At 49.5% G+C, this 24,960-nt stretch overlaps 1 protein-coding gene across 2 annotated transcripts; it reads left to right on the top strand.

The window, feature by feature from the left end:
• Positions 1–175: 175 nt before the first annotated feature.
• SLC52A3 (solute carrier family 52 member 3) lies at positions 176–15,644 on the top strand. Of its 2 annotated transcripts, XM_025399387.1 has the most exons (6): positions 176–236; positions 7,566–7,751; positions 9,845–10,462; positions 11,690–12,195; positions 13,891–14,014; positions 14,483–15,644. In XM_025399387.1, the coding sequence occupies exons 3-6, from the start codon at positions 9,896–9,898 to the stop codon at positions 14,693–14,695; spliced, it is 1,410 nt and encodes a 469-aa protein (XP_025255172.1). In that variant the 5' UTR covers positions 176–236; positions 7,566–7,751; positions 9,845–9,895; the 3' UTR covers positions 14,696–15,644. The 2 variants fall into 2 exon arrangements, with proteins under 2 accessions (XP_025255172.1, XP_025255171.1); XM_025399386.1 differs by lacking the exon at positions 176–236 and having other exon boundaries at positions 7,453–7,751.
• Positions 15,645–24,960: the final 9,316 nt, after the last annotated feature.

Here is a 24,960-nt window from a genome sequence, read left to right as displayed (position 1 = left end):
GATGGCAGAGAGCACTGAATAAAGCAAGCCCTTTAATGTACAGTTCTACCATCAGGAGCCTCCTCCTAGCTGGGCTGCAGGGCAGATTACAGACACACAGTAGGCTCTTGGTCTTGCTGGGAGCCACACCCACCCTCCGCCTGCCTTTCCCCGAGCTCTGGGCGGGGACAGCTTTATACAAAACGAGCTGCCTCTGGCCCCTCCCATGCAGAGCGAGTGGAGAACTGGACCAGCAGGTAAGTGGGCAGAGCGGGGCGGCTCAGGCCTGAGAGGGTGCCGCTGCAGTTACCAAAGCTGGCTGCTAGCTGGGAGCATGGGACGCTGACCAGGATGTGGCAGGGGCACTTGTCTGGAGCCAGCAGGTGTCCCGTGGCCTTTCCCCTAGTTTCAGGCTGCCATGTCGGGAAAGTCCAAAGAGACAGGAGTGAAGAAAGGTTTTCTTCTCAGCTGGCATGTTGGAGTTGGGACAGGCTGAGCCATTCAGGTGAATTCCAGACCCCTGGTGCCTTCAGACCAAAAGGCTGGACCCATGCTGGGTGCCACAGCTCACGCCTGTAATCCCAGCATTTCAGGAGGCCGAGGCAGGTGAATCGCTTGAGCTCAGGAGTTCAAGACCAGCCTGGGCAACATGGTGAAACTCCATCTGAACAAAATATACAAAAATTACCCGGGTCAGACATGGTGGCATGGGTTAATAGTCCCAACTACTCAGAGGCTGAGGTGGGAGAATCGCATGAGCCAGGGAGGTTGAGTTTGCAGAGTGAGCTCAGATTATGCCACAGCACTTCAGCCTGGGTGACAGAGAGAGATCCGGTCTTAAAAAAAAAAAAGAGACTGGGCCCCCACTGACTTTACCTAGGTCCATCTCCATGCTATCTCCGAACGACTTGACCAGCTGAAGCCGCAGGAGCCTGGGAAGGAGGCTGGGAGTTAGAGTGGACATGGAGGGGAGGAGAACTGGCCTAGGGGAGGCTGCTCCACCAAGGTCAGCCCGTGGGAGGCCTAAAGCCCTTCCTGGCCTTGGGAGGGAGGAGAAGGGGAAGAGAACTCACAGTCTGCTTCTGCTGCCAGCCTGAGTGCCTGTTATCTCATTCCCTTTTTCCTGGTCCACTGAGCCCAGAAAGGCTGGACATTCCCAGACCCTTTCACAGATGGAGAAACCAAGGCCTAGAGAGGGTGAGCAGCTGACCTGAGGTTGCACAGCTGGTCAGCACAGGCCTGGATGTCTGCCACAGCCTGAGGTCAGGGTTGGGACAGGGTTCGGGGAAGCACTAACTCCTCCCTGGGCCTTGGTTTCCCCACCTACGCAATAGGGACATTGAGTTGGGATGAGTTCCAGGGGAGCTCTGGGGTCCCAGCAACGAGAGGTAGAGATGGCCTCCTGCTACGTGTGGCTGTGAGCAGTGAGCGTGGCTGAGCTGGGCCCAGGCTCCCAGTGCTCCAGCTGCCTCCTGCCTCCTGGCACTTCCTTGCCTCCCTCTCAGCTGCAGCTTCCCGTTTTTCCTTGTCTCTGTGCCTCTGTTGTCCTTTCTCCCCATTTCTGCTTCTAGCTTTTGGTTCTTTCTGTCTCTTTGTCTCAGTCTCTTCTCTCTCACCCCTTCATCTCCCATCTCTCCCTGTGGGTTTTGTGGTTTTGACCTCTCAGCCTCCCTTCTTCAGGGGCTCAAAGCCAATCCTACCCACTCTCATGAGGGTGAGGCTAGGGCCAGGCCCTAGGTAGATGCCTGCAGGGCTCACTAACTTCTCCAGGAGCCTGGAACCCAGGAAAGCATTAGCTCAGACCCTTGCCCAGGAGTGAGATGTATCTAGTGTCGGGCTACCACCTGGCACCGCCCCAGGGGTCACCCTGGCCAACACAACCCGCATAGCTGAGGCAGGTTTCCTCCAGTCTGGCCCACAGGGCTAGGTGCCTACCAGCTGGCAGATTATCCCTGCAGAGCAAGAACCCAGCCATGGTACCAGGGGCTCAGGTGGCCCAGCCCGTAGCAAGCCAGATGGTCACCTGGGCACTGGGGGAGAGGACAAGCCGCCGCTCACATGGAGACTACACTCCCGTGGGAGAGACCAGCGCTCAACAGATAGACACAGATAAACTCCCGTAACTGAGCTGGTGTCAGTAATACTTTGATGGAGGAAAGCAGAGGGCAGGAGAATGCGGAGGGGGGCGGGGGGCGGCGGGTGGGTTGGAAGCTGCCTGAGCTCCCTGGAGGAGATGGCCCAGCCCACACAATGAGGGTGCACTGGACCTGGACAGAACCCCACTCCCAACTCCCTTCACTCTCTTGGGCTGGGGGGGCTCACAGCTTTTGATGCAAGAATGCAAAAGAGAAACCTTTGCCTGGAACTGATCCTTCTAGCTTCTCTATCCGTTGCCCACCCATTATGGGGCATCTTAACTGTCTCATGTGAAGCCTTAGGTTTCTGGTCTCTGGTGATCACAGAGGGGTCCTGGATCCTTGGGAAGCAGATATGTCTCAGAGCCCCTCTCATCTTCTCCCGAGCCTGTACCCCATTTCTCTCTTTCCCCGACCCAAGTCTCGGGAGGCCGTCTGTGAGCGGAAAGAGATCCTGCTCAGCTTGGCCCCCATGGCCTCTTCAGAACCCCTTCACCCCGAGGCCTTTCTCAGGGCTGGGTCCACAGTCAAGCATGCCTGGATGTAAAGTTCAACTCCCAGCTGTATGACCCTCGGCAAATTTATTTCCCTTTCTAAACTTCAGTTTCCTCATCTGTAAAATGGAGATAATCATAATGCCAGCCTCAGGCCTACGGAACAAGATTTGATAGGTAATGTGTGCAAAGAGCTTAGCACAGGGTCTGGCACAATAAGCAGCTGATGAGTAACAGCTATGGTTGTCACTGTTGTCATGGTGATTTTTAGCCCTTTTGTTACAGCTTCCTAACCCGCCGAAGGTTTACTCCTGCTTCCTCCCTGGTGCTTCATGTTTCTCCTCACAACAGCCAGCACGATAACTAGATTAGAGCTGGTCTCCTCTGCCTACTCATGGAGCTTTTTGCTCTAGAGAAAACACCCAAGCTCTCACCACAGGGCCCTAGGGAACCTGCTCTGTCTCCTCCCCTCCCACCTCGCTCCCGCTGCTGCAGCCACACTGGCCTCCTAGCTATCCTTTGAACAGCAAAACCCACTTCTGGGACAGAGCAGGCATGGCTGCACCCCAGGGACTTTCCACTTGCTGTTTTCTCCCCTGGACCGTGCTTTCCACAGACAGCTCACTCCCACACTCCCTTCATGTCCTCTCCTTGACAGCTGCACATTCCTCATTCAGGAGCTTTGCTTTCCTCCGGAGTCCTTGCCACCATCTGACTTGCTCTGTGTTTCTGCTTTTTATTCTGCTTCGTGACCACTTCCCACACCTTCCCGAGAGCAGGGATTGTGGTTGAGCACACAGTTGGTGCCCAAGAAATATTGGTTAAATGAATAAACAAGAACTGCAAGGTCACTGTAAAACAAACAAACAAACAAACAACAACAACAAAAACAGAAGATGCAGACATGCATCTTTTAAAAGTATCCCAACACATTCCGAATACCAGCCATTCTGAGTCTCTCCTTTTCTCTGGGGCCTTTTTGCACATGTAGTTCCCTCTGCCTAAGACATTCGCTTCGTTGTCATTGATGACTGTTCCTCACTGTGTCCCTGAGGTCCAAAAGCACGCCTCGCTTTTGAGGAAGGAGACAATTTGGGAGTGGGCCAGGGCCATAGCGCAGATGGGTCATGTGGGGACCAACCCCACCGTGCCTGGTTTCCAGACAAGGAAACAGACCCCCAGAGCCAAATCCCATCCCTCAAGTGACATAGCGGTGGCGGCACCTGGGTCGGAATCAGAGAATGTGTCTTTGTGGGGAGCGGGGATTTAGGTTTTCAGTGCTTAGGACTTGTTGAACATAGAAGAAAGTCAGACTACTGCCCTGTCTGCCCTCATCTCCCCATCCAGCCTTCCGTGGGAAAGCTACTGATGTTTGTAAATGTTTAACTGGACACTCTCCTTAGTGTAATAACTTTTCAGGTGGCAAAGGTCACCATCATCTGCAAATTCACCTACTCCCCTTAACTACTGACTTAGCCCTCTTTATTAGGTATATCATTTATTGCTTTTGCTATATCTTCGTTTATTTTGCACCGTCGTCTGCTGTCTTGACCTGGAAGGGTGAGTCCGGCCTGTACCGCTGGACTGTGCTTCTGTTCATTTCTCCTGGAATGTCTGAGGCTATTTCGGGAAATATTCAGAATACAGATAGTCACTACAGTTTTGACTCCAGTCTCGATATATGAAATGACTCTTGGTCTCAATTTATACTTTTGGTACCAAATTCTCTATGGAGGGCTCTTTGTTCCTCTATTCCTCCCTCTTTCTCTCTTCTCCTTTTTTTTTTTTTTCATTTCTCTGCAAGACATTTGCCCCCAAGTGTCTAAACAACTACTTTTGTTAAATTTTGATTTTTTATCAAATCCTGGTTGGGACAGGACCTAAGTTTCAGAGTCAGAAAGTAGGTGGTAAAGGAGATAAATGTATTCATTAGTTTTTGGTTACTATAATCTGTCAATATATATCCTGGAACATGTATCTCTGTGCACTTAGTACAGAGTAGTTTTTGTTTGTTTGTTTTTGTTTTTTGAGACAAGAGTCTTGCTTTGTCGCCCAGGGTAGAGTGCACTGGTGTGCTCTTTGCTCACTGCAACCTCCACATCCCGAGTTCAACCAGTTCTCCTGCTCCAGCCTCCTGAGTAGCTGGGATTACAGGCGCCCACTGCCATACTCGGCTAATTTTTTGTATTTTTGATAGAGACAGGGTTTTACCATGTTGACCAGTTGGAAGCTGGTCTTGAACTCCTGACCTCAAGTTATCCACCAGCATCGACCTATCAAAGTGCTGGAATTATAGGCGTGAGCCACTGCACCCAGCCTCTGAGTGTTTTTGTTGTATATAAAATAAGAGTGACTTAAACAACATAGAAGTTTGTTTACAATTTAACAATAACATTAAACAAACAAACAAAACAGTTCAACACAGGCAAAACAGGACTGGTATGGGTGCTCTCCGCCACAAAATCCCAAAGGAGCCTAGTATGCATCTAACCTCCACTGCATGCCTCATAGCACAAAATCGTTGCTGGAGTTCTGGCCATCACATCTGATTCCAGACAGCCAAATGGAGGAAGAGCAGAAGGGCCACTCCCTTATTGTTAACTCTTTCCCCATCTGCCAGAAGGAATACCCACTTGTGACTGCAGCATTTACCCCAAGATAGCTGTGCCACAAAATACCTCGCTTTTATTATTATTTTTGCCTCGCTCTAGTATATTGACTTTGGAAACAAAAGACATCACTCCATTTATAGCATTCTGGTTTTAGTGGTTGTATTTCCATTTACAAAACATAGTCATTCTCAATTGCTGAAAATCTCAAATCCTAGCATTCCTACATGTGATGTTAACATTGCTCTCAAACAGTTGCTGGCCAAAGATTTATTTGATGAATCCAGTTTTTCTGAAATAGATGAGTCTGATGTTATTTCTGGTTAGAAATAACTCCAAAAACAGTTTTTACATTTTATTTTGACATTGAAAATCAGTTAGATTTAGGGTTGGGCGCGGTGGCTCAAGCCTGCAATCCCAGCACTCTGGGAGGCCAAGGCGTGGGGATCACTTGAGCCCACGAGTTCGAGACCAGCCTGAGCAACATAGAGAAACCTCGTCTCTACTAAGAAACACAAAAAATTAGCTGGACATGGTGGTGCACGCCTGTAATCCCAGCTACTAAGGAGACTGAGGCAGAGGTTGCTGTGAGCCAAGATCAAGCCACTGTAGTCCAGCCTGGGCTACACAGTGAGACTCTGGAGACTCTGTCTCAAAAAAACAAACAAACAAAAAACACCAGTCATAATCAGTCAGATTTGCTTCAACCTCAAATAGTATATTTACATAAAATTACATGAGCGCTGGCAACGAGCTGCACTTTTTTTTTCTAAACAGGAAATGGGCTAAGGAGACTACTCAGAGTCGCATATGAATTCATTGGCTTGATGACAGGGCCGTATGCAGCTACAAGGAAGTCTGGGAAATGTAGTCCTTTAGTTGGATGGCCATTTGCCTAACAAAAACTGGGTCTCTTTTTTTATTTTTTATTTTTTAAGATGGAGTCTCGCTCTGTTGCCCAGGCTGGAGTGTAGTGGCATGATCTCGGTTCACTGCAACCTCCACCTCCCAGGTTGGAGCAATTCTCCTTCCTCAGCCTCCCGAGTAGCTGGGACTACAGGTGTGCACCACCACGCCTGGCTAATTTTTGTATTTTTAGTAGAGATGGGGTTTTCTCTTGTTGGCCAGGCTGGTCTCAAACTCCTGACCTCAAGGGATCCGCCTGCCTCAGCCTCCCAAAGTGCCGGGATTACAGACGTGAGCCACCTTACCTGGCCGTTAACTACATGTTTTTGAATGCAACTGATATGTTTGCTGAAACAGTAATCTTATAATGATGGTTCACTGAGCCCTTACTATTTGCCAGGCACGGTTTTAGCACTTTGCATGTTCCTAGCAACAATTCTGATGTTGGTACTGACAGCCTAACTATTTTGCAAGAGAAGACAGGATCCTCTGAAGCACAGGAGATTAAGTCACTTGGCTCAGCTTGTAAGGGTTGAAGCTGGGATTTGAACCCAGACAACTGGTTCCAGATGCTACTGCAGGAGACAGCGTCAAGATGGCCCGAGTCTAGGATGGAGAAAGAGGCCAAAGTGGGTGGCCACTTCTTCCAAAATATTCCTCAGAAGCCAGAAATGCTGAAGGTTGCTTGCCATCCCCTCCATTGCTGATTACAGTAACAAACTGTTAAACACACTGGGCAAACCAAAGTAATGTATCTGCTGTCTGGCTTTGGTCAGTGAGTTAATAATTTACAAATCCTAAGCTAAGTCATTGAGAAAGACCCTTCCACCTTCAAAACGTCGGATTCCCAAGCAGCCCCTGCCCTCAAAAAGCTTCAGTCTCAAGGTATGTGCCTGCATGCACCCACACAAGAACGACCTGAAATGCAGGGGTCATGGGGCCCTGGTGAGGACACCTGAGAAGGCGAGGCAGCCAGAGGTCTCCTGGAGGACGGGATCTTGTAGAAAGCTTGGATGTGGACAGCAGAGGGGGCTGGTGCTCCAGGCTGGGAGGACAGCAAAGGCAAAGGTGTGCCACTGCTGCCTGGGAGTTTCCCCTCCCTCCTTGGGTCCTCTTGGCACGCCTAGAGCAGGCCTCGCCTGTGCTGTAAGTCAAGTCAGCTTCCTAAGGGAGAGGACGGAGTCCTCTCAGAAGGGAGGGGGCAGAGCTGGACTCTTAGGAGACCTGACTGCGTTACACCCCAGGAGTGGCTCCTCCCAGAGAGGAAAAGGAGGTGGCCAGAAAGGCAACTGAGCATTGGGTTCGCTCAGCGAAGGTATGAGGAAGGACGTCCCAGCCCTGTGAGTGAATTCCGTGTGTGGGAACCATTGGGAGGAGCCACCAGGATTCAGGAGTTTCCTGGGTGAGGCGTGGCCACAACTGACACTCCTGCTTTGTACTAGAAGGAAGGAGTATGGAGTTAAAGACTGTGGCGTGAACTGAGGAACCCTGGACAGGCCACTTGCTGCAGGGGACCCAGTCCAGATCCCAGGAAAGCCCCGCTGACCCTTCGGACCCCGTCTCCCATCTACAAAACGTGGAGATTGGCCCAGTTGACGTGTCTCTACAAAAAGGTGCATATACCACTGGTGAGTTCAGTTGAAACCGAGTGGGGGAATCTTTTCCCTTTTTAAATTTTCATAGTCATGTGTTAATTCTCATGTGAATTAGACAAAAATAACGATGTCACCAAACCTGCCATTTCACGATAATGATCAGTAACCCTTAGTGGTGCTTACTGTATGCTGGGACTGTTGGAAACAACATAAATCCACCAGCATCCTTACATCTCATTACAAGCCACGGAGTTCATACTATCACTATCCCCTACTTGCAGATGAGGAGATGAGGCAGAGAGAGGCAAAGTCACTTGCCCAGGGTTACCCAGATTGTAAGCAGCAGAGCCAGGGTCAAACTCAAACAGCTGGCTCCAGAGCCTCACTCCTGGCATCTCCCATATTACTGCTCAGACTAAGGGTAGATAGAAGAAAGTTGTTAGTAACAGCACAGGTGGGCTGCCACTGGTAGCTGGCAAGGGGGTAAACAGATGGCAAAATGGTTCTGGAGGGCTAAAGGAAGTGGTCTCCAAAGGCCACCTAGAGAGTTCTATGATTTCAGGAGGAAAGAAAGCCAGATTGAAATCTCATTTCAGGTAACCATATATTTGCATCAGGTAATATGTTTACATGGTTCACAAATCAAAACTCTATTAAAAGATATACTGAGGCGGGGCCGGGTGCAGTGGCTCACACCTATAATCCCAGCACTTTGGGAGGCTGTGGGTGGATCATAAGGTCAGGAGATCGAGACCATCCTGGTTAACACAGAGAAACCCTGTCTCTACTGAAAATACAAAAAATTAGCCGGGCGTGGTGGCGGGCGCCTGTAGTCCCACCTACTTAGGAGGCTGAGGCAGGAGAATCACTTGAACCCAGGAGGTAGAGGTTGCAGTGAGCTGAGATTGCACCACTGCACTCCAGCCTGGTGACAGAGTGAGAATCTGTCTCAAAAAAAAAAAAGATATACAGGGGCATCATCAACATCCCTGCAGTCCCTATGTGTCCTTCAAGGGTTGCTTTGTGCAAGTACAAGCAAAGAAAACATATTTTTCCTCCTCTTGTATGACCAAAAGGCAGTACACCTTTTCCTGGTCCCATTTACCTGCCTTGATTTTGTTTCAAGATTATCAGTATAGCCTGGAGACCTTTCCTTATCATCCAGCAAGATCTGCTTTCCTTATTCCTTATTCCTTCAAACAAGTATGTGGTATTCCAACAGGTCCCTTTAATTAGCCATTTTTCTGTTGGTAGCCACCCAGGAGAAAATTTCCTACAACTTGCTATTACCAACAAGATCACAATCTATAATAACCTTGTACATGAGTCATTTTGTCAGGCTTTGGGACAATCTCATGGTGAGAAATGGCACATGGAGTAGTTTTCCTATTGTGAATGAAGGTGATAATATTTTCATTTCTTTAAAGCTTATTTGTACCTTTTTCTCTGAATTGTTCATATCCTTGGGCCTCTTCTATATTGGGTCTCTTTGTTCTTGATTTTTAAAAACTCTTTATATATTAGGAAGATGAGCCCTCTGTCTGTGATTTATGTTGCAAATATTTTCCTTATGTTTTCATTTAACTTTTGACCTTGCTGTTGGTACGTTTTGCAGAAGCTGCTTTGTTTTCTTTTGTGTGTTGTATTGAACTTTTCTTTCACGAGTCATAGTTAGGAAAGCCTTCCCTTGTTTTCTGCTAATAAAAAGCCAGCTTGGGCCAGGCGTGGTGGCTCACACCTGTAATCCCAGCACTTTGGGAGGCCGAGGTAGGCAGATCACCTGAGGCCAGGAGTTCGAGACCAGCCTGGCCAACATGGTGAAACCCTGTTTCCACTAAAAATACAAAATTAGCTGGCGTGGTGGTGTGTGCCTGTAATCCCAGCTATTTGGGAAACTGAGGCAGGAGAATCACTTGAGCCTAGGAGGCAGAGTTTGCACTGAGCCGAGATCATCCTATTGCACTCCAGCCTGGGCTAAAAGAGCAAAACTCCGTCTCAAAGAAAAAAAAAAAAAGCCAGCTTGTTCACAAGAAGGGGAGTAATAAGAGAAAACCCTGGGCCCCAGGTCCCAGCATCTTGCTAGGTGGTGAAGCTGAAATTACTCACCTGGTGTTCTTCTCTGCCAGCCCCACCGCAGGCTGATCTGGGGAAGCCTCTGGCCCAGGGCAGATACCGCCATGGCCTTCCTGATGCACCTGCTGGTCTGCGTCTTCGGAATGGGCTCCTGGGTGACCATCAATGGGCTCTGGGTAGAGCTGCCCTTGCTGGTGATGGAGCTGCCTGAGAGCTGGTACCTGCCCTCCTACCTCACGGTGGTCATCCAGCTGGCCAACATCGGGCCCCTCCTGGTCACCCTGCTCCATCGCTTCCGGCCCAGCTGCCTTTCTGAAGTGCCCATCATCTTCACCCTGCTGGGCGTGGGAACCGTCACCTGCATCATCTTTGCCTTCCTCTGGAATAAGACCTCCTGGGTGCTGGACGGCCAACACAGCATCGCCTTCTTGGTCCTCACCTTCTTCCTGGCCCTGGTAGATTGCACCTCTTCGGTGACCTTCCTGCCCTTCATGAGCCGGCTGCCCACCTACTACCTCACCACCTTCTTTGTGGGTGAAGGACTCAGCGGCCTCTTGCCTGCCCTGGTGGCTCTTGCCCAGGGCTCGGGTCTCACTACCTGCGTCAATGTCACTGAGCTATCAGACAGCATACCAAGCCCAGTACCCACGCGGGAAACTGACATCGCACAGGTACCCAGCATCACCCGGAGCCATCTCAGCACTTGGCTTGGTCACAAATGTAGGGGAGGGAAAAATCTGCTCCCTTCCATCTTTCTAGGTTCTTTGGTCGGTCTATGAATTAAACTGACATAAGGCAGATCAACAGCAGGAAATCCATTTTAATTACTTACATACATACACATGGGAGTCCCTCCCAAATATGAGACTTAAAACAGGGCCAGATGATTTCAGCTTATATAGCATCCTGAGCTACAAAAGGGAATAGGGACTTGGGGCTTCTGCAGGATGGTGGAGAAAATTTATGGGAGGATGAAGGGAGGAAACTTACGGTGAATAAACATTACACTGTTATGCAGATAAAAGTTTCTCAGGTGATAAAGGCCGCCACCTTTCTCTTCCTGGTTCAGATACCTCTTCTTGCTACAGATAAGATACCTTTACTAATAAAAATTTCCTTTAGCTGTAAATTTATCTTACAAAATGGTAACTTTTCAGAGCTACTCCTTAGTCTGCAATTTTTCAAAATAACCATCTAGAAGTAAACAATATGCCAATAGGTCAATTTTGGGGTGGCATATTCTGGCCTCCTACAGTCATATTTTGGGATGGCATGTCCTGAGGGCCTCTGTTTCCCAGATGGTGGCTGGAGCAGTGTTCTTCTTTAGGTGGAGGCTCTCCCTTAAGTGGTGGCTCTCTGCTTAGGTGGGGGATTCTCCCTTTAGGTGAGGGCTCTCCCCTTAGTTGGGGGGCTCTCCCCTTAGGTGGGGTCTCTCCCCTTAGGTGGGCGGCTCCCCTGCTCAGTCAGTCTCCAGCTAGCCCCTCCTCTGAACACGTTTGTGCTTGCCACTGCTGTGGGATAGCAGAGTGGTAAAAGGTGTAGCTTCCAAGTCAGAAAGCACCAGGTGGAGTCTGGCTTTGCCACATTCTCCCTGTGACCTTCAGGTAAGGGACGAAGCATTCTGATACCTCAGTTCCCTCTAAAATGGGGGCTACTGGTCCCCACTGCACAGGCCTGTTAGGAGGCACAGGGGCTTATCCATGCCCGGTGCCCGTGCTCAGTGGGCAGTCAGTATGAGCAGTCATTATTGCCACCTTATTAGTTATGTTTATTTACTAATTATCTATTAATAATAACAGGTGATCTGTATCCTGTATTATCACTGTCATGATTGTTGTTCTGCAGTCTGATCCCCTCCCCCGACCAGGGATCTGACTGACCTGTCTTGTCCTTTGCAGGGAGTTCCCAGAGCTTTGGTGTCCGCCCTCCCCGAAATGGAAGCGCCCCTGTCCCACCTGGAAAGCCGCTACCTCCCCGCCCACTTCTCACCCCTGATCTTCTTCCTCCTGCTATCCATCATGATGGCCTGCTGCCTCATGGCGTTCTTTGTCCTCCAGCGTCAACCCAAGTGCTGGGAGGCTTCCGTGGAAGACCTCCTCAATGACCAGGTCACCCTCCACTCCATCCGGCCGCGGGAAGAGAATGACTTGGGCCCTGCAGGCACGGTGGACAGCAGCCAGGGCCAGGGGCATCTAGAGGAGAAAGCAGCTCCCTGCTGCCCGGCCCACCTGGCCTTCATCTATACCCTGGTGGCCTTCGTCAATGCACTCACCAACGGCGTGCTGCCCTCTGTGCAGACCTACTCCTGCCTGTCCTACGGGCCAGTTGCCTACCACCTGGCCGCCACCCTCAGCATTGTGGCCAACCCTCTTGCCTCGTTGCTCTCCATGTTCCTGCCTAACAGGTGTGCTCTCATCTGGTCCTAGGGAATCCTGGTAGGGGAACACTTCATTTCAGAACCCAGAATTCCAAACGCACCCACTGGGTTGTACATGTAGTGGTTAAGAACGTGGTTTTCGGAGCACCCCGGTCCAAATCCCAGCTCTGCCACTTGTCAGCTGTGTGTGATAAGACAAGTCACTTCAGTTCTCTGTGCCTCAGGGATATTTATCGGAAAATGGGAGTAGTAACAGTTCCACCTCCTAGGACTGCTGGAAGCATTATATGAGCTGATTCTATAAAGCTCTTGGAGCAGTGCCTGGCACGTGGCAGGTCCAGCCTAAGTGCTGACCATCATTGTCATAAGCCCATGAGGAGGAGCAGACAGCCACTGGAGTTCCCATTTATATGGGGAAACCCTGAGGCTTGGAGAAAGAGCTTGACCTGGTCTAATTCCCAGGATTTCAGCCCTGCCCTCCTGCCTCTGATCTCCAGCTGATTCCCTTAGAGCCACAGTTCCAGAAGAATGGCTGGGCAAATCGATAAAATGAAGATTGAACCAGCCTAGACTGGGACCTGGGATTTCAATTTTTAGTAAGGAATCCAAACAGTTCTGAGGCAGGGGCTTCAGACCCCTGTATGAGAAATACCACCTCGGGATCTTGACATTTGAGGTAGGTCCTACAGCCTCGAATCCATGCTGGCCTGCCTGCCCTCACTGGCCTGCTTATACCCACTCTCCCAGCCCAGAAGGAGGACAGTGAGGACAGAAGATCTTGACAAAAAGCTTGCCAGAAAGCTAATTTTCTACCTTTGGACCTAGAAACTGGAAAGAGGATGGAGGATTTGAGGGAAGCAGGACCAAAGGCCCCGACCTGCAAATCTAAGAAACCCCAAATATTAGAATTACAGAATTTGAGTCATGGAATCCAAGAATCTTAGAGCAGAAAGAGTCTTTGAGGGTATAGGCAGACCTCCGTCTGTTCTTACCCAGGGCGTGGACCAGTCTTGGTGTTCTGGAGACTGGAGAGTGGGACCCCAGGGACAAGGACTTCTGAGGAAGGACAGTGTCTTCAGCTGTCAGATGCAGGTTTGCATGGAAGGCCACCTGTAGAGAGATGCTCCTAGCAGCAGCAAACCAGCTGTCAGGGCCCCTGGAGATCAGCAAACTCCACACTGCAGAGGCAGGTAGCTGAGGCCAGATGGGGAGGGGGTCCCCTGAGGAGGCACAGCAGGGTTTGCTGTACCAATGCCCCGATCCAGCCATCTTCACTTCAGCCCAGCTTCCTGGCTGAGGCTGGGGGTGTGTTGCAGGAGGAAATAGCAGCAGGTAAACACTAGATGGGCCCACAGCTGAGCCAGGCCCTGCATGCTTTGCTCCTGGAGGTCACTCAGACTTGCAAAACTCCCATTTGGAGGCTCAGAGACTAGTCTCAGCTTAAACAGTAGAACTGGGATTTGAACCAGGACCATCCGGTGCCAGACTCCATTGTGTTTTTCTTGCTGGGGTGCCAGGCCCTACCGTTAATGCTGGGGATGACCCAGGCCAGCCCTGCCCGCTTAGGAACCTCCCTGACCCACTTGGACCAGGCAGCCTGGAATTGTCCACATGGCTCTAAACTAACTCTGGAGACACTGGCCATCCACATGGCCCCCGGCGGGGGCGGGGAGTCAGAGGTCAGGCTTCTCGCCTCCACTCACCTCCCCTACTCTCCTCTAGGTCTCTGCTGTTCCTGGGGGTCCTCTCCGTGCTTGGGACCTGCTTTGGGGGCTACAACATGGCCATGGCGGTGATGAGCCCCTGCCCCCTCTTGCAGGGCCACTGGGGTGGGGAAGTCCTCATCGTGAGTATCCGGCCGGTGGGGCTGCTCCCGCTCAACTCTGTACCCCTCAGCTCCTAGCCACGGCCTGGGAGAGCCTGGGCGCAGCCCTTTCCCGCGAGCAGAGGCTGTGGGGCTCTCCCAGGAAGCGCCAGGTGGGAGGGGTGCCCCTTCCTCATTTGAGAGTGGAGGCTTAGGGAATCGAGGTGACTGGTAGGCCTCTTCCCACCATGTGTACCTCAGCAGTGGCCTTCTCTCAAAGGCCTTTGACTTGATCATGAGCACATGAGCCCAGAAAAGCCATTGGGTTCTCCTTTGCCCCCGGGCGGTCAACTCATGGGACCCGTCAGCCCCTCAGGATCACTCCCAGAAAGCTCTCCTTGCACCTAGAGAGTATTCCATGGGTTTCCCTGAGCCCTGTGAGAGTTCTTTGTCCTGGCGCTCGCCCTGCAAGCCCTGTCACTCTGCATCTCTTCCCTCCCGTCCCCGCAGGTGGCCTCGTGGGTGCTTTTCAGCGGCTGCCTCAGCTACGTCAAGGTGATGCTAGGCGTGATCCTGCGCGACCTCAGCCGCAGCGCCCTCTTGTGGTGCGGAGCGGCGGTGCAGCTGGGCTCGCTGCTCGGAGCGCTGCTCATGTTCCCTCTGGTCAACGTGCTGCGGCTCTTCTCGTCCGCTGACTTCTGTAATCTGCACTGTCCCGCCTAGGCATACCACCAACCCCGCCCCCATCGCTAACGGACGGAACTGGGATCCAGAGAGGCAAGGTCACAGAGCAAGTGGCAGGAACAGAGATGCAGAGCCTGAGTAATTGAATCATGAACACAAGTGCCCACTAGGGACTGTGGGGAAGATGAGACCTGGAAATGCAAGGTGCAGCTCTATCCCCACCTCTGTGTCACAGTACCTGTGACTACAAGTTCGGATCTCCTTTGCTTTGACTCTCAAGAGAGGACTGATTTGCAGCATCTAGCTGGAGGCAGGCCCAAGGGTGTTAGAAGGGAAACAGCTGGGAGGGTGAGCTGTCCCTTCAGGCTGTGTGACCTTGGGAAAGTCACTTGGCTTCTCTGTGCCTGTTTCTTCATGCATGCAATGGGGATTACAGTAAGTACCAACTACCTCACGGGCATGGCACAGAGACAAAAGGAAGAAGACAAAAGGAGGGCATAAAGCAAGCCTTCCTGGGCCACCTGCTGACCTGAGAGTCCATCATAGTAACAAGAGTGGCAGTCAGCACAACCTAGAAGTAGCCAGAAGGGTTGAGACAGGCCCCTGCCCTCTCTCCTTTGCCCCTCAGTCTCACAGAGGGGCTTCTACAAGACAAGCAGCTAGCGGTAGAATCTTGGGTATCTTGGCTTTCGGATTCCCAGTGTGGAGAGACAGAGTACCCCACACAACCCTTCCTGCCATCCTTCCTGGCCCATAAAGCCCACTTGTTGGAGAGTAAGTACCTTCCTGGAAGCAGGAGGGGTGATTTGCCGGTGGGGCTGGGGAGGGCCCATCCCTGAGCCTCTGAAAGTGAAATCCCCAACCAGGCTGGGGACCAGACACGCAGACCCCCTGGAAGTATTCTCTCAAATGGAGGTGGAGAGGTGATTGTTATTTTGTTTTAGCTTTAGTTTTTCATTTTTTAAAATAAAGACATTCCCTGCTTTTACACTCAGATCTTCCTTCACAGGAGAAATTCAGGCATGGCACAGTGGCTCACGCCTGTAATCCCAGCACTTTGGGAGGCCAAGGCTGGCAGATCGCTTGAGGCCAGGAGTTCAAGATCAGCCTGGCCAGCATGGCAAAAACCCATCTCTACTAAAAATACAAAAATTTGCTGGTCATGGTGGCACATGCCTGTAGTGCCAGCTACTCAGGAGGCTGAGAATTGCTTGAACCCCAGAGGTGGAGGTTGCAGTGAGCCGAGATCGTGCCACTGCCCTCCAGCCTGGGTGACAGCAAGACTCTGTATCAAAAATAATAATTTTAAAAAGAAGAAGTTTAATGTGTAATTAGTTTCCACTTGGCTCTAAGCTCAAGGCTGAGCTCAGAAATGAACAGAATCAAGTGCTTAGAGGATGTCTGGTTCTGGACCTTTTTTTTTTTTGAGATGGAGTCTTTGCGATGTCACCCAGGCTGAAGTGCCGTGGCGCGATCTCAGGTCGCTGCAACCTCTGCCTCCCAGGTTCAAGTGATTCTCCTGCCTCAGCCTCCTAAGTAGCTAGGGTTACAGGTGCCCACCACCACACCCAGCTAATTTTTTTTTTTTTTTTTTGAAGCAGAGTCCTGCTCTTGCCCAGGCTGGAGTGCAATGATGTGATCCTGGCTCACTGCAACCTCTGCCTCCCAGGTTTAAGGGATTCTCCTGCTTCTCAGTCTCCTGAGTAGCTGAGACTACAGGTGCACGCTACCACACCCGGCATATTTTTTGTATTTTCAGTAGAGACAAGGTCTCACTATGTTGCCCAGGCTGGTCTCGAACTCCTGAGTTTAGGCAATCTGCCCACCTTGGCCTCTCAAAGTGCTAAGATTATAAGAGTTAGCCACTGCGCCCGGCCCCTGGGACTTCTTTTTAGAGGTTTTGTTTGCTTGCCACCACCACTCTTCCCTTCCCTTTTAATTTATTGTGAATAGGTAATATAGTCATGTGTTTCAAAAAATCAGAAAATATAAGGTGCACAGAGAAAAGTTTTCACCTCTTTCCTCTCCCTCATCTGCCCAGTTTCTCTTAACACACACACACACACACACACACACACACACGAGCACTTTTATCAGTCTTTGTTTACCCTTCCAGAGATTATACAAATGGCAAATACAGTCTTCTCAGACCTTTTTTTTTTTTTTTTTAACAGAAAACGTAGTAAACTGTTGTGCGCATTGCACTTTTTATTCAACAATGAAAACAGTCTCCTTGTTTTTTGTCATGGCTGTGTAGTATTCTCTTGTGTGGAGATGCAACGTTTATTTAACCAGCCCTCTGTAGAAAGACATTTGAAGGTGTTGGAGACAAAATTAAAGTTCTAATCCAGAAAACCTTTCCACAAAAGTGGAAGAGAAAACAGTTTTATTATTAAATAAACATTAAACCGACTGCAGTGGGCATCACAGGCAATCCACGAAAGAGATTACAAAGAGAAAGAAATTTCATCCTCCTATATAACCAAGCAGGTATAACCTATTGCACTCAAGTCCTCAAATAATAACTAGGGCCAGGGGTGGTGGCTCATGCCTGTAATTCCAACACTTTGGGAGGCCAAGGTGGGCAGATCACTTAAAGTCAGGAGTTCGAGACCAGCTTGGCCAACATGACGGAACCCCATCTCTACTAAAAATACAAAAATTAGCCGGATGTGGTGGTGCATGCCTGTAATTCCAACTCGGGAGGCAGAGGCAGGATAATTGCTTGAACCTGAGAGGCAGAGGTTGCAATGAGCTGAGATTGCGCCACCGTACTCCAGCCTGGACAACAGAGCAAGACTCTGTCTCAAAAAAAAAAAAATAGTCCTCAAGTCAGATGACTGCACAACATGATTTGCAACATATTTCATCCTGAATTCACCTGGTAATTGGAGTGGCCATCTGCGTTAGCTAATTGTCTTTATCCAGAGGAAATAGAAACTCACATCTTTATGATAGATGATGGACTGTTTTGCAGCTTGGAGCCAGGCACTGAAGTTAGGCTCCCATCCTCCCATGAAGACTGGATGAGAAGGGTGCTATCTTGATGTTTACCTTCCAAAGAGATGACTCCTAGGTCCTTGGGAAAACATTCCTGGCTTGTAAAACTGGTAGGAGGTTGTTTGGCTTTTAAAAAGACTCCCATCTTAAAGGAACAGATAAATAATTGAGAAGTTTTCTGAAGTGTTTGCTCTAGAATATTTAAGAACAGGAAACGGGATGTGTCTTTCCCTTTTCTGCACCAGAAAGAATTAGTTTATTTTTCTTATTTGCCCTTACAAGGGCATTTGGGTTTCCAGTCAGTCCCTCCCAGGAAGGATGTTGGAGTGGATAATGATCAAGGAGTTTCTCTGTACTGATGTAGGAAGTTGCCCCAGAATTAATTATATGTGCACACACACACACACAAAGGAGATACAGAAAAGCATGTGGAGTGTGGCGCAACCCGTGCTAATGTCGCTTGTCAAGGACTGGGTGGAGGGTGCATTGGCATTTGGAAAAGGCAACTCTCTGGTTTTGCTTTCATGCGCCATCCTTGCAGGTCTTTAGCCCTTAAGGTACCGTGCAAGAGCCAGCTCTTGTCAGCTTTGTCAGCACATGCGGATGAGAAAAGCACCTCCCTCCCAGGATTGCTGTTAAGGATGCACTGAGCTAGTATGTGCAAAGTGCTTGGCACCACACTGGCAAACAGTGAGTGCTCAATAAATATCATTAAAAAGCTGTCTCACTTTGGGAGGATATCCACCACAGACGCTTGATGTCCCCAAACTACACTCTGCCTGCCCCTGCCACACCCCCAGCTGAAATGCAGTTTTGAGACAGTCCTGAGACACGTGATGCTCCTACAGACACCAAGTGACCAGCTAGGTAAATTATTTGCAGAATGAGATCAGGGCTGGATGTGTTGGTTTACACGTGTAATCCCAGCACTTTGGGAGGTTGAGGCAGGAGGATTGCTTGAGCCCAGCAGTTTGAGACCTGCCTGGGCAACATAATGAGACCCTGTTTCTACAAAAAAATACAAAAATTAGCTAGGCATGGTGGCACATACCTGTGGTCCCAGCTACTTAAGAGGCTGAGGTGGGAGGATTGCTGGAGCCCAGAAGTTCAAGGCTGCAGTGAACCATGATGGTGCCACAGCACTCCAGCCTGGGTGACAGAGCGAGATGCCATCTCAAAAACAAAACAAAACAAAAAAAATGGTTGCGCACGGTGGCTCACGCCTATAATCCCAGCACTTTGGGAGGCCAAGGCTGGTGGATCACCTGAGGTTGGGAGTTCGAGACTAGCCTCACCAACATGGAGAAACCCCATCTCTACTAAAAATACAAAATTACCCGGGCATAGTGGTACATGCCTATAATCCCAGCTACTTGGGAGGCTGAGGCAGGAGAGTCACTTGAACCTGGGAAGTGGAGGTTGCAGTGAGCTGAGACCATGCCATTGAACTCCAGCTTGGGTAACAAGAGTGAACTCTGTCTCCAAAAAAAAAGAGAGATCAGAACTCCAGACTCAGTCCAAGGGGTGAGCTTTCCCAAGGATGCCCCTGCAAGCTGGTACCTCAAGGCAGGTAGGAGGGAAGGAAGTGAGGTAAGGAAGAAGGTGCCTTCTAGGAGGAAACTGCACTTTTGAAGGGCAAGGGGTAGAGCCAGCAGGGTGCCTTCAAGGGCCTGATAGGAAGACAGGGTGGGGACCCAGAGAGAGAGACAGAGTACCTTGGAAGCCAAGATCATGGAGAGATGGAAGGCTGCTTTGGCCTGCGTGACATTGAAAGGGACCACACCAGATGCAAGCAGGCTCAGAAGCCACTGCAGCCATCCTGGAGAGAAATAACGTCACCCTGGGCAAAGAGCGTAACCCCCCAAGGGGTTCACCTTGCAGGCTGCCTAGTCAGAGCCGATTCATCAAGACAGGAGAATTGCAATAGAGAAAGAGTAATTCACGCAGAGCCAGCTGTGCCGGAGACCAGAGTTTTATTATTCAAATCAGTCTCTCCCGAGCATTCGGGGAGGAGAGTTTTTAAGGATAACCTGGTGGGTGGGGAGAAGCCAGTGCACCAGGAGTGCTGATTGGTTAGGGATGAAATCACCGGGAGTCGAAGTTGTCTTCTTGAGCTGAGTCAATTCTTGGGTGGGAGCCACAAGATCAGATGAGCCAGTTTATTGACATGGGTGGTGCCAGCTGATCCATCAAGTGCAGAGTCTGAAAAATATCTCAAGCACTGATGATAGGAGCAGTTTAGGGAGGGTCAGAATCTTGTAGCCTCCAGCTGCATGACTCCTAAACCAAAATTTCTAATCTTGTGGCTAATGTTAGTCCTACAAAGGCAACTTAGTTCCCAGGCAAGAAGAAGGTCTGCTTTGGGAAAGGGCTGTAGAAAGTATAAACTAAGTTTCTCCCAAAGTTAGTTCAGCTTATGCCCAGGAATGAACAAGGACAGCTTGAAGGTTAGAAGCAAGATAAGAGTACATTAAGTTAGATCTCTCACTGTCGGCCGGCCGTGGTGGCTCACGCCTGTAATCCCAGCACTTTGGGAGGCTGAGGCGAGTGGATCACCTGAGGTTGGGAGTTTGAGGCCAGCCTGACCAACACAGAGAAACCTCGTCTCTACTAAAAATACAAAAAGTAGCCGGGCATGGTGGTGGGTGCCTGTAATCCCAGCTACTCAGGAGGCTGAGGCAGAAGAATCACTTGAACCCAGGAGACGGAGACTGCAGTGAGCCGAGAACACACCATTGCACTCCAGTCTGGGCAACAAGAGTGAAACTCCGTCTCAAAGGAAAAAAAAAAAAAAAGATCTCTCACTGTCTCAGTCATAATTTTGCAAAGGTGGTTTCAAGAGGGACCTGCACTGGGCGTGGTACACTGGGCCAACCTACCCCATAGACCAAAAGGTTCTTCTTTTTGATCTCCTAGAATGTTTTTCAGGATGTTAGTCACCAACTGAACAAAGGGACTCTGCAGGAAAAGGATAGAACGGCCTTCCCTCTCTCCCGGGCTGGCAGGTGGAAGCTGAGAGGAAATGCATGTGAGGAGGCAGGGTGGGGCCTGTCTCTGCCCTGAGAACCCACAGCAAGAGTGACTGTTCCGGCTTAAAGCTGCCCACTCAAACCTCCAAAGTGGAGGTCCCCAGGAGACACTCCCTCCTGCCATGTTGCTGGGGTGGTGTACTCTGGGAGACTTTTTTATTTTTTATTTTTTATTTTATTTGAGATGGAGTCTCGCCTCTATCACCTGGGCTGGAGTGCAGTGGCACAATCTCAGCTCACTGCAACCTCCACCTCCCGCGTTCTCCTGCCTCAACCTCCCAAGTAGCTGGGATTACAGGCACTGCCACCACGCTCGGCTAATTTTTGTATTTTTAGTAGAGACGGGGTTTCAACATGTTGGTCAGGCTGGTCTCGAACTCTTGGCCTCAAGTGATCTGCTCGCCTAAGGCTTCCCAAAGTGCTGGGATTACAGGTGTTAGCCACTGCACTGGGCCACTGGGAGGCTTTTAGAACTGCCTGGAAACCAGAGCCAGAAGAGTGAAGCCTGTGGCAGGGTGACCCACCCACCCTAGCTCCCTGCTGTGGTTGACCTGGTCAGCCCTGCCCTAGATTTGGGCAAATCTAGCCCCAGTTCAGGAATCCTGGCCCCAGGCCCAGTTTCTGCCTTGCCCTGCCCTGTCCTTCCCTGGCTTAGGGAGAACTCTCTACCTCTCAGGGCACACTGCTTGGCCATGGCTTGACTTATACCTTTTAACACTTTCTCTACAATGGCCTGTAGGTCTGCATGTGTGTCCCCGACCTTGCAAATGGGGTCGTGTGCTGACAGTGGTCCTTGCTCTTCAAGTCTCTGAGCTCCAAGAAGGAGGACCTGACTTTGAATTGGTCATTCTGAACAACTGCCACCCCACCGCCGCCCACCCCTGAGGCTCAGCCTCAGATAAGAGTTAGGCAGGACTGGTTTCACAAGGTACAGGTCACAAAGACCTCATTGATAAAACAGGATGCAGTAAAGAAGCTGGCCAGATCCGCCAAAACTTGGTTGGTGATGAAAGCAACCTCTGGTCCTCCTCACTGCTCATTATAATATATATGCTAATTATAATATATTAGCTTGCTAAGAGACACTCCCACCAGCGCCACGACAATTCACAAATGCCATGGCAATGGCTGGAAGCTACCCTATATGGTCTAAAATGGGGTGTGGTGGCGGACACCTGTAATTCCAGCTGCTTGGGAGGCTGAGGCCTGAGAATTGCTTGAACCCAGGAGGTGGAGGTTGCAGTGAGCTGGAGATAACACCACTGCACTCCAGCCTGGGCGACTGAGCGAAACTCCATCTCAAAAGAATAGCACAGGCCAGTGTCCTCTCTCAGAGTTCAGTGGTTAGAATGTAAGACACAAATTTTTCCCTCTTGATGGGGAAAAATGTTACCATTGAGAGAATAAAGGCGAATAGCACTGCTAGTTGCCACAATATCCATTCTCCTGTTTCTTTCATAGTCATAGAACCCCTGACTTTTCACTGGGCACAAGGCAGCCCAGAGGAAAGACCACATTTCCCAGGCTTCCTTCTGGTCAGGATGGCCATGCGACTACATTTAGACAAATGAGATGTGATAAAGAATAATGTCTGTAAATTCTAGGCTGTATACTTAAAAGGCTCTCTACTTCCCATTTCCCCCTTCTTGCTGGCAGGAAACAGATGTAATGGCTAAATCTGGAGCAGCTGTCTTGGACCACGAGGAGGAAGCCAACAGTTGAAAATAATACATATGCATATACACACTCAGTCACACAAGATGTGGACTGGAAAGATACATACCAAAATGTTAGCCTAGTTAGCTCTAGGGGAGAGGAGGAATCTCAGGTGATTTTTTTTTCTTCTTCTTGGCTCTTTTCTTTCTTTCTTTCTTTCTTTTCTTTCTTTCTTTCTTTCTTTCTTTCTTTCTCTCTCTCTCTCTTTCTTTCTTTCTTTCTTTCCATTTATTTATTTTGAGATGCACTTTCACTCTTGTCACCCAGGCTAGAGTGCAGTGGCACAATCAACTCACTGTAACCTCTGCATCCTGGGTTCAAGCAATTCTCCTGCCTCGGCCTCCCGAGTAGCTGGGATTACAGGTGCCTGGACCACACCCGGCTAAATTTTGTATTTTTAGCAGAGTTGGGGTTTCACCATGTTGGCCAGGCTGATCTCGAACTCCTCACCTCAGGTGGTCCATCCACCTCAGCCTCCCAAAGTGCTGGGATTACAGGTGTGAGCCACCGCACCCGACTGGTATTTTATTGTACTCTGAATTTTTCTTTGAACATGTTTCAAAATCCAACAAAAATAAAGAAAAGTAAGAAAAGAAGAGTCCTATAAATAGATCCTATTGTTTAATTCACCTACATTTGCTTCAGATCAGCCTCCAGAGGTCACATACACACACACTTGGACTTAGATTTTTTGGAATATTTGGCAGTATTTTCTGTGGGTTATGGAACTTTTTTTTCAGATGTTCTTTTTACTGAACAGAATGTCTTGGAGATGATCCCATGTCCTATGTATAGCGTGACCTCATTTCTTGTAACTAGCACAAAGCACTCCCTGGCTGGGCATGCTGGGGTTTACTGGGTGGCCCCTGTTGGTGGACATCTGCACTGTTTCTCATGTTAAGCTACTGAAAACAATGCAGCAGTGAACGTCCTCAAACCCGCCTCTCTGTGCACCCGAGTGAGGCTTTGGAGTCTCACACATGGGCGACTCTCTCGTGTAGGTTCTAATCTGGCTTCCCTGCTTATTTGCTGCATAACCCTCAGGTGACTTACTGTGCATCTCTGAGTCTCTGCCTCTTCGTCTGCAAAATAGGGAAAATAACAAGCCTGACCCATAAAATTATTGTGAAGATAATAACAATTGAAATTTATCACGTGTTTACTGCATGCCAGGCGCTTTTCTAAGTGCTTCCCCTGAATTAACTAATTTAGTACTCACAACAGGATGACATGAGGTCATGCTTAGACAGCTGCCCTGAAAGTTTTTTAGAAGCTCCTGGCTTTCAGACAACCAGCATGAAATCTGACTAAATTTTCATATGGAAATGACTTCCATATGAAATATGGAAATACCCTTCCACGGACTTCTTAGGGTTGATGGATGTATTAGTCTATTCTCTCGCTCTAATAAAGACATACCTGAGGCCAGGCACGGTGGCTCATGCCTGTAATCCTAGCACTTTGGGAGGCCGGGGCAGGTGGATCACAAGGTCAGAAGTTCGAGACTAACCTGGCCAACATAGTGAAACCCTGTCTCTACTAAAATACAAAACTTAGCCAGGCATGGTGGCACACACCTGTAGTCCCAGCTACTCAGGAGGCTGAGGCAGGGGAATCTCTTGAACTTGGGAGGCAGAGGTTGCAGTGAGCCGAGATGGCACCCTTGCATTCCAGCCTGGGTGACAGAGCGAGACTCTGTTTCTAAAATAAAATAAAATAAATAAAATAAAATAAAATAAAGACATACCTGAGACTGAGTAATTTATAAAGGAAAGAGGTTTAGTGGACTCACAGTTCCACATGACTGGAGAGGCCTCACAATCATGGCTGAAGATGAAGGAAGAGTCAAGGGATATCTTACATGGTGGCAGGCAAGAGAACTCTCCCTGATAAAAACATCAGATCTCTTGAGACATCTTCATTATCACGAGAACAGCATGAGAAAAACCCGCCCCCTAATTCAATTGCCTCCCATGGGGTCCCTCCCATGACATGTGGGTATTACTACAATTCAAGGTGAGATGTCGGTAGGGACACAGTACCAAACCATATCAGTGGACTTGTGGACCTTGTAAAGTGCAAACATTCTCTGGTGTAAATTAATGGCCACACATTCCTCCCAACCCTCATTCACACTCCTTTGCAATGTGACTCTGCTATTCCTCCCATCCAAGGCGGAGTCTGTTTCTCCGCTGACTTGAATCTGAGTGAGCCATGTGACTTGCTTTGACCAACAGCGTGTGACAGAAGTGACATCCTGTGGTTTTCAGAGTCTATGCCTCAAGAGACCTTGCAGCTTCAGTCTTGGGCTTGGACCGTTGGACCCTTGGGCCTCTATGTAAGGGATGATGTCTGACCTAACAGAGCAAGAGCGACCACAAGGAGGAGACCACAGACATTCCTGTTGACAATCAGCACCAATTGCCAGTCATGTGGATGAGGTCCTGTTGGACCTCCCAGCCCCCCGACCCTCCTCTTAAATTTTTTGGAAGAGTTTGAGAAAGATTGGTGATAGTTCTTCTTTAAATGTGTGGTAGAATTCACCAGGGACTTGTCAAG

Source organism: Theropithecus gelada, chromosome 10 (genome assembly GCF_003255815.1).
Source record: "Theropithecus gelada isolate Dixy chromosome 10, Tgel_1.0, whole genome shotgun sequence".
Lineage (NCBI taxonomy): Eukaryota > Metazoa > Chordata > Mammalia > Primates > Cercopithecidae > Theropithecus > Theropithecus gelada.
Note: the sequence above shows the minus strand (reverse complement) of the source record. Positions and strands in the feature narration are given on the sequence as shown.